Here is a 9465-nt window from a genome sequence, read left to right as displayed (position 1 = left end):
ATGGTGCGCTCTGTCCTCTGCCTCCTGACTGTGGCCCTGGCCTTTGTGCCTCTGCTCTCTGCAAGGAAAGGTCAGTCACTTTGAATATGCTTTTAAATAGAGAACATTGAACACCTATGTCGTGTATATACTCAATTCTGAGCTTGTGTAGCTTCATATGGTGTTTTAGTGACATTTGTGAAAATAAGACATAGGTTTACTTGATCACTAATGCACTAAACTGGAAGATGGTCCTGCTTGTCTGGAATGTTTCACAGCAAGCCATTGAATGTTGTATATATTACATTTAATTCATTTAAAATGTCATTGCAAACTTACTGCACACGTGTCAGGAGTCATAAATGATACACTCCTGTGTTTGGTTCAATTAAAGGAGATGACCCAGGGTCATCAGTGATACTGTTTCACAAGCACCTGATCATGTTCTGATGTCAACTGAAATCTTTTGAAAAATATTAAAGAAGAGTTTGACAGAATTTAGGTGTGGAAATGTATATATTTTTTGACCTGGTCATGTTCTTTGACGATCGCATAAAAATTTTATCAAAGTTGCATATTTCCAAGTCATTTGACAATGACAAATTGTCTACTGTATCTTTGCATTCAGAGAAACCTGGAGTCTGTCCCAAGCCCAGGGCACCCATTGACCCAATAGACAGATGTATGGATTGGTGCTTCTCAGACGGTGAATGTCGGGGAAACCTCAAGTGCTGCTTCGACGGCTGTAGACGTGTTTGTCTAAAGCCAAAAGGTAACGTGGTGGATATTTAAGTATTGGTCATGGTCATCCCAATATTGTAGTAGTCAAATCCTATATATAAACTTTTTCATTGTTTTTTGTTTTTTTAAAAAAAAAAAATCAAACTTCTTGAATGTCCACAGGTGGGCCTAGGCCTAAACCAGGATCCTGCCCTCATCCAGTCCCCCATTTCAACAAATGTAGAAGGGGCTGCACTGATGACCGTCAGTGTCCCAGGAACTTAAAATGCTGCTACAGCAACTGTGGATTCCAGTGTGTGCACCCTAAACATGTCTGAAGTCAAAATAAAAAGTAATAATCACAATTTGTATGCATCTAATCATATTGGGGTTCTTATGAATCTTGAATCACTTTATATACTCTAGACCTGCTTGCCATGAGATTATTTAAGCCCGGCTCTTCTCTGCGTTTGTAAAAATTAGGCAAATGCAGTTCCAGTACTTCCATGTGCATAGATGAGTGTCCTCTGTACATGATGGCTTCTCACAAACGTCTGGGAAGTCATTGATATAAATGTTGTGCAGTGCTGCAAGGAAGACATTGAATTGAACTGCTGTTTTGAAGAGGATTTCCATAGATTATCATTCTCTGTACTCGTGTCGTCCTGGGTGCAGACTCGGACAATAGACTTGAGGCTCTGCTCTCAGCTTTTGGGACACGGGGACTAATCCATAATATATCCTATATTTTAACCCATCAGCCACGGGCAATAAAACTCATGTGGGTCTTTGCTATAATAAGACAATGGTACATTTGAAACTACTTAACAAAAAATACCCTAATCCATAATATATCCTATATTTTAACCCATCAGCCTCTGCATCATTTAGGCCAAAGGATTGAGTGTGGGGGGGGGGGGGGGTTATGGGTGTTAAATTTAGCTTTTAGGTATGGGACTTTAATAAAGCATTGCATTTTAATAATTTTCTGCTTGCTTCAATAAATATTGTGAATCGGAATTGTCTCTTGGCCTTTTTAAACTGAACCTTACCTGTGTGCCTTGGGCTTTATATTCTCCAGGTGAAATTCCTGGGGTGGCGTTGTCATTTATTGTTAAATTACTTTAAGTGAGAACCAAATCACTCACTTTATTCCACCACTCTCGCCACACCCGAACTAAACACAAAATTTCAGATCATTACAATATTAGAAAGTAACAGTTGGTATTTAAAAATACCAAAAGTAACAGCATTTTAAATACCAACAAATGACAACTAATGCAATGTACATTAGGCTTATATTCTTATACAATCTTCAGCACTGTCTTTGTCCACCGGGGTTCCCCAAGGGTCTACATTAGCACCACTGTTATTTTCACTATACATTAATGATACTCCCTCCGTTTGCAACAATGTCCACGTACTAATGTACGCTGACGACACGGTAATATACACATGGCAATAACATCTCCCAGGTCGCGGACAAACTCACTCCATGGCTCAAATCTCATCTTGGCTAAATCACTCCTGTCCTAAATTGAATACATCCAAAACAGTAGCAATGATTTTCAGTAAATCCAACAACACTTCCCATAAAGTTCCAGACATCCTTGTCTCTGGAGAACGGCTGCAAATTGTCCCACAATACAAATATCTCGAGATTCTAATAGACTCAAAATTATCATTCAAATCTCACATTAATAAAATAAGTAATCATATAAAAGTCAGTATTCGCTACTTCAAGCACATTGGGCATCAAATGTCCACCCAAGCAGCTAAAATGTTTATGCACTCAATGATTCTCTCACATTACAGACTGTTTACCCGTCTGGTCCTTGGCAAATACCACAACACTGAAACCTCTGCAATCACTCGACAAGTGAACTGTTAAAATTCTGGATAAAAAAAACAAATCATTTTCACCACTGTCCAATACTCCAAAAACACCATTTACTCAGCCTGGATAACGTGATCAAATATTCTAATCTCTGCCTAATCTATAAAATCATTCACGGTCACGGAGCAGCACGAGGAGGAGCACGAGGAGAAGCACGAGGAGACTGCATTATCCCCCTCAGGAAAAGTTCCTTTGGGCAAAAAGCTTTTTCTGTTCGTGCTGCCTCAGATTGGAACCTCACACCCACAACCATCAGATCCACTAACACTGACCACACCTTTAAAATACAGTTAAAACAACGGCCAACTGCAAACCAGATCTGTGAACATTGACTTTATCCACTGTCGCTGCCCCCTGCTGGCCTCTTACCCTGTGTCTGTGTGCGATTGTCATGTGTGAATGTGCTTTCTTTATGAGTGATGGTGTGTAGTTGAATGATTGTTGTGAGTCTGCCGTCTTATGTAATAGTGCATATGTTTCTCGACTGTTTTCTATGTATTTATTGTATTGTAATTTTTACTCTTGTTTTTAGGTGGACAGTATCTGCTGTCAAGGGACGACGGATGAAAAAAAACCTTTGGCTAATTCTGGCATATTTAGAGAAATGTTGATTAATCACTGTCCCTGAAATAAATAAATAAATAAGATGGTGAAAAAGTTGCAGTGCATTTTTCCTCATACATCAATGTCAGGAATCTACAGAATCAATATTACATTTGATGTGTAAATTTGAGTTTTTTTCTTATTCTCCTATAGTGTCAAATCACCTTGTGTGGATCTTATTCAGGTTTTCTGGGTGAGGGAGTAGAGCCGCTGCTCCTCCATGTCGAGAGGACCCAGCTGAGGTGGCTCGGGCATCTGTTCAGGATGCCTCCTGGACGCATGTCCCACTGGGAGGAGACCCCGGGGAAGACCCAGGACAAGGTGAAGGGACTATGTCTCTCGACTGGTCTGGGAACAACTTGGAGTCCCATCGGAGGAGCTGGAGGACGTGTCTGGTGTGAAGGAACTCTGACGACTCGTTCCCTGATGAGCGGAAGAAAATGGATGGATTGTGTTTTACGTGTTCAAGGGGGACCTGTCTGGTGGATGTCTATCTTATACGTCTCACACAAAAAATGTAGGTTTTAATCTGGTGCCATGTTGGTTTGGCTCCACTAGTGAGGACAGTCTGCATAGTCGACTTATTTTTACACTGACGATAGCTGTTTAGTCACCACAGATAACGTGGACACTTTGTGAAACACAGAGTTCTTTAAGACAATTTTTACAGATAGATTTTTACAGATTGGCTTTTATCACATTATGATTCCCTAGGACAAGGTGGACTACAACAATAATGATAAACGAGTGACCAAGACAACAGCAGTGTTGATTACTGTCAGTAGAATAAACAGACTAAGTGAGTAGCTTATAAGTAAAAGTAAATAAAGTAATACATTGTAAGTGTGCAAATAAAATACATTTATAGCCGATCCCTTGCACAATTGGATATAGCCTATTTTTATAGACATTACATTATTTTTAGTTAGTTTTTAGCTCTTCTGACCTACATTCTAATTTATTGAATAACATCAGTAATCGTGCAAAATAATTTCACAGACCATAATGTCTCAAGTTTGGGGTTTTATTTAGGAGCTGCTGAGAGTTTATGCATCATCATCATCATCAGTGTAAGACGTCTGTGCACTTATGTGTGGGGTGACAAGATTTTCAAAAATTAAAAATTGAGACACACCCGGGTTGGGATATTTGAAGTAAATAAAAAAGAATGAGTAACATTGTCCGTTCTTGACTCACTTGTGGCTCAGTACAGAATGAGGGACTTCTGTCGGTATATTTCTTTTTGCTAATTTTCAAGCATGGTTTTCTGCATTTTACTGTTGGCCAGTATCAAACTGGGACACCTGGGATACTTGTGTAAAACTGGGACAAATCACTGATTTTAGATAAATCTTCTGGGACACAGGGCTCAAAAGCTAGGACTGTCCCAGGTAAAGGGATGTCTGGTCACCCTATTTATGTGAAACACTGTTATTGTGTCCAAACAGAACATGTTTGGACACAATAACAGCTGACTGTCTCATTTATAAAAGATAAAGAAGAACAGAAAAGTACAAACAATCAAAGCAATGACATGTCTAAATGATCAGTCTGTTTGTTTGATAAAAATATGTGCCGTTTCTCAGCAAACATCCTTCTTCTCACTATCAGGTTTTAGACCAGGCCACACGACAATCACAGCCGTCACTGCAGTGGTCGATGATATTATTCATGCCTTGGACGAAAAACAACACTGTGTGGCGCTCTTTGTTGACTTGTCCAAGGCCTTTAATTCTGTAGACTCAAATATTCCCCTAAATAAACTTGTGTCTCTTGGTTTTGAGTTTTCTCTGAATTGGTTCGCCTCATCCTTTTCAAATAGATCACAATCAGTAATGGCAGATGGATACATATCTCCATGGTAAATAATAAAAATAAAATTCAGATAAGGTTCAGTCCTTGGCCCATTACTTTTTACTTTGTATATTAATAATATTTTCCTATAGTACTGCCCATTTTTATGAGGATGACCCAATGTTGTATTGTATCGCACTCACTGCTCAGGAAGCTCTATCCAAATTACAAAATGCATTTGAACACTAATAAATCTAAAATGGTCCTCAATTTATTAAAACTAAAAATATGCACTTCAGCAGCTCTCATCTCACGGGCTCCTACGACCCTGTGTCTATGAAACTATAAAAGTGAATTTCAACATTAATAAAATACTATTGAAAAAAACTTTTTTCTTTACACACCTCACTTGGAAATAAATCAATCACCCAGACTAAACAGAAATATGTTTTATTATTTCACTGGATCAATGATATGGGAAAAGGCTGTTAACAATTTTTATCATTCCACTTATATATACTTATATTTGAGTTTTTTTACAGGACAAAGTGACGTATCCAGAACCCCCTTTGTACATTTCTAAAATAGCCTAATGCAAAGAAGGATTTCACACCAGCTCTAAACATTATCCCTGGGAAAAGATTCAATTTGGGGTATTTTTACACAACAAAATAGATTATTTTAATATGTCAACATGAAATGATAAAAATATACATACATTTTTTTCCTCATATAACTGGCCTATGTATTGAATCTGCATATTGTCAAATCAATCACCAATAAATGAAATGAACTGCACTTTGGCTGGAGTTTATTTAGGTTTTGATTCAGGGCCCCATGATGTCCCCATTATGTAACTTGTTAGTTACTACTATTATTACTATTACATCCAAGCCCAAAGTTACTTATCATCATGTTTAATACAGGGCGGGGACAAGGACAGCTCTGTACTGAGGCTCCTCTTCAGGAGGATAAATAGAAGCTGTACATGAGTTTAATCTGTGTCTGTGTCTGCAGCAGTGAACAACATGGTGCGCTCTGTCCTCTGCCTCCTGACTGTGGCCCTGGCCTTTGTGCCTCTGCTCTCTGCTGTGGAAGGTCAGTCACTTTGAATATGATTTTAAATAGACAACACTGAACATCTATTTCATTTATACTCAGTTCTATGAGCTTGTGTAGCTTCATATGGTGTCATTTTTTCCCCACAATGTCAAGTGGTTTTAATGTTTTAGTAACATTTGTGAAAAATAGACAGACATGAATTTACTTGATCACTAATGCACTAAACTGGAACATGGTCCTTTTTGTCTGGAATGTTTCACAGCATGGCATTGAATTATTGAATTACTTGGTTCACCTGTAATTAAAGGGCTAACTGATCAATGATACTATTTCACAATCCAAGCACCTGATCCTGTTCAGATTTCACGTGAAATGATCTGAAGAAAATATCAAGTTGGTCAGAATGTAGTTGTGGAATAAAATCTACAACACATTTCACACTGTAAAAATAATTAAAATGTGAAGCTTTTACAAATCTTTACAAATCTGACTGAGTTTTTTTTTTTTTTTTTTTTTGCTATCTAGTTAAAATTGTTTCCATTCTATTCAGAGAAACCTGGAGCCTGTCCCAAGCCCAGGACAGACATTGACCCAACAGTTGTCAGATGTCTGAGCGAGTGCTCCTCAGACAGTGAATGTGAGGGAAACCTGAAGTGCTGCTTCAACGGCTGTGGACATGTTTGTGAAGAGCCAAGAGGTAACATGTCCCTCAGGAATACATGTGGTGGATGTTTTTTATGTTTTGCTCATGGTTTCTCAGTAATGGTGATGAAATCCTACATTAACCTTGCCCCACCTCTTTGTATAAATTAATACTTGTTACTAAGAATATTTTTTTTATATATTTCAGTGTTTTGTTGAAGATTATTTAAAAAATACCATGCAACGTTTTTATTGTTAATCAAAACTTCTTGAATGTCCACAGTTGGACCTAACACCAAACCAGGATCCTGCCCTGATCCAATCCCTTATTTCAAGAAATGTGAAGAGGCCTGCACTGATGACAGTCAGTGTGAGAAGAACCTCAAATGCTGCAACACCAGCTGTGGACTCCAGTGTTGGACCCCTGAATATGGCAACAGTCAAAATAAACAAGAGTAATCATATTGGGGTTCTTATGAATCTTGAATCACTTTATATCCTCCTAGACCTGCTTATCATGAGATTATTTAACCCCAGCTCTTCTCTGCCGTTGTAAAAAAAAAGTGCAAATACAGTAAATGTTTGTCAAGATGAACTCGCATTTTCTGCTTGTTTAATAAAAATTACACCTCAACACGTAGTTTTCATGTGTTTCAACAGTTTCAGAATCAGAATCAGAATCAGAAGACTTTTATTGCCATAGTCTGTGAACACAGTTCACAAACTAGGAACTTGATACGGTGAAAAAGTGCAACATAAACACACTGAATAAATACAAATACAAATAAGAGCATGCACAAAGTTAAAAAGATATGCTTAAAAAAATCAAATGAAATACTTAAAGGGAAAAAATATGTACAATAGCAGCATCAGAACAACAGTGCAAAGTGGCTTATTAAAGTGACCGGTGTTATAAAGTGTCCAGTTTAGTGCAGATATTATAGAGTGTTCATGAGACAAACAGCAGAGGGGAAGAAACTGTTCTTATGGCGAGAGGTTCTGGTCCCAATGGACCGTAGCCTCCTGCCAGAGGGAAGTGGCTCAAATAGTCCATGTCCAGGGTGAGAGGTGTCAGCTGCTATACGGCCTGCTCGCCCCCGAGTCCTGGAGACGTACAGGTCCTGTATAGATGGAAGGCTGCAGCCAATCACCTTCTCAGCAGAGCGCACAATGCGCTGCAGTCTCTGTCTGTCCCTGGCAGTGGCCCCAGCGAACCACACAGTGATGGAGGAGGTGAGGATGGACTCAATGATGGCCGTGTAAAACTGCACCATCATCTGGACTGGCAGCTTGCGTTTCCTCAGCTGCCGCAGGTGGAACATCCTCTGCTGGGCTTTCTTGATGAGGGAGCTGATGGTCGGCTCCCACTTGAGATCCTGGGTGATGCAGGTGCCCAGGAAGCGGAAAGAGTCCACAGTGGTGATGGGGGAGTCCGTCAGGGTGAGGGGAGGCAGGGGGGCTGTGACTTTCCTGAAGTCCACGATCATCTCCACTGTCTTCTGGGCGTTGAGCTCCAGGTTGTTGCTGCTGCACCAGGACACCAGCCGGTCCACCTCCCTCCTGTAGGCAGACTCATCGCTGTCCGAGATGAGTCCGATGAGGGTGGTGTCATCCGCAAACTTAACCAGTTTGACGGAGTCGTGGCTGGAGGTGCAGCAGTTGGTGTACAGGGAGAAGAGCAGGGGAGAAAGTACACAGCCCTGTGGAGATCCTGTGCTGATAGTCCGAGTGTCCGAGACATTCTTCCCCAGCCGCACGCGCTGTCTCCTGTCCGTCAGGAAGTCAGTGATCCACCTGCAGGTGGAGTCAGGCACGTTGAGCTGAGCGAGCTTGTCCTGGAGCAGAGCAGGGAGGATGGTGTTGAATGCAGAGCTGAAGTCCACAAACAGGATCCTGGCGTAGGTTCCCGGGGAGTCCAGATGCTGGAGGATGAAGTGAAGGGCCAGGTTAATGGCGTCGTCCACAGACCGATTGGCTCTGTAGGCAAACTGCAGAGGGTCCAGGAGGGGGGAGGTGAAGGACTTGAGGTGGTGCAGGACCAGGCGCTCAAATGACTTCATGACTTCATTCACTATTGTCTATGGATCTGAGTGATTTTAGAAATTTTGTGAGAACAGAACTAGACTGTCTGGAGCTGATTCCACTGTCTGGTGTGAAAATGCCTCATGCTCCTGATCCTCTCTTTCACAATTTGAGCCCGATGAATCCTGGCATTGTCATCTTGGAATATGCCCGTGCCATCAGTGAAGAAAAAATCCACTGATGGAATAACCTGGTCATTCAGTATATTCAGGTGTCAGCTGACCTCATTCTTTGAGCACAGACTGTTGCTGAACCTCGACCTATTTGCTTAGTTAAATCCAGGTGGTGACTTTTTTTTGCCCAGGCAGTGTATTTTTACACTGATAATAGCTGTTTAGTCACCACAGATAATGTGGGCACTTTGTTAAACACAGAGTTCTTTAAGACCATTTTTTACAGATTGGCTTTTATCACATGATTCCCTAGGATAAGGTGGACTACAGCAATAATGATAAATGAGTAATCAAGACAACAGCACGTGGCACCAGGACACTCTAGGTCGGAGGTCGATGATCGACTTTGTTGTCGTGTCATCTGACCTCCGACCGCATGTCTTGGACACTCGGGTGAAGAGAGGGGCTGAGCTGTCAACCGATCACCACCTGGTGGTGAGTTGGATCCGCTGGCGGAGGAGGAAGCCCGACAGACCTGGCAGACCCAAGCGTATTGTAAGGGTCTCTTGGGAA

The 9465-nt window shown here is 40.9% G+C and overlaps 1 protein-coding gene across 1 annotated transcript; it reads left to right on the top strand.

Moving 5' to 3' along the window:
- On the top strand, window positions 1-7156 carry LOC129456354 (WAP four-disulfide core domain protein 2-like). Its single transcript, XM_055222766.1, has 5 exons — window positions 1-70; window positions 608-751; window positions 6011-6091; window positions 6606-6752; window positions 6981-7156. The coding sequence occupies exons 1-5, from the start codon at window positions 1-3 to the stop codon at window positions 7154-7156; spliced, it is 618 nt and encodes a 205-aa protein (XP_055078741.1).
- Window positions 7157-9465: the final 2309 nt, after the last annotated feature.

The sequence above is a fragment of the Periophthalmus magnuspinnatus genome, chromosome 7 (genome assembly GCF_009829125.3).
Source record: "Periophthalmus magnuspinnatus isolate fPerMag1 chromosome 7, fPerMag1.2.pri, whole genome shotgun sequence".
Taxonomy (NCBI): domain Eukaryota; kingdom Metazoa; phylum Chordata; class Actinopteri; order Gobiiformes; family Gobiidae; genus Periophthalmus; species Periophthalmus magnuspinnatus.
This window is presented reverse-complemented; position numbering and strand designations above follow the sequence as displayed.

What these genes read in the sequence shown, in the direction of transcription:
- LOC129456354 (XM_055222766.1), top strand. Translation starts at nt 1, where the DNA reads ATGGTGCGCTCTGTCCTCTGCCTCCTGACTGTGGCCCTGGCCTTTGTG. An exon ending in TCTGCTCTCTGCAAGGAAAG is followed by an intron (nt 71 to 607) that starts GTCAGTCACTTT and finishes CTTTGCATTCAG; the next exon opens with AGAAACCTGGAGTCTGTCCC. An exon ending in TCTGCTCTCTGCTGTGGAAG is followed by an intron (nt 6,092 to 6,605) that starts GTCAGTCACTTT and finishes CATTCTATTCAG; the next exon opens with AGAAACCTGGAGCCTGTCCC.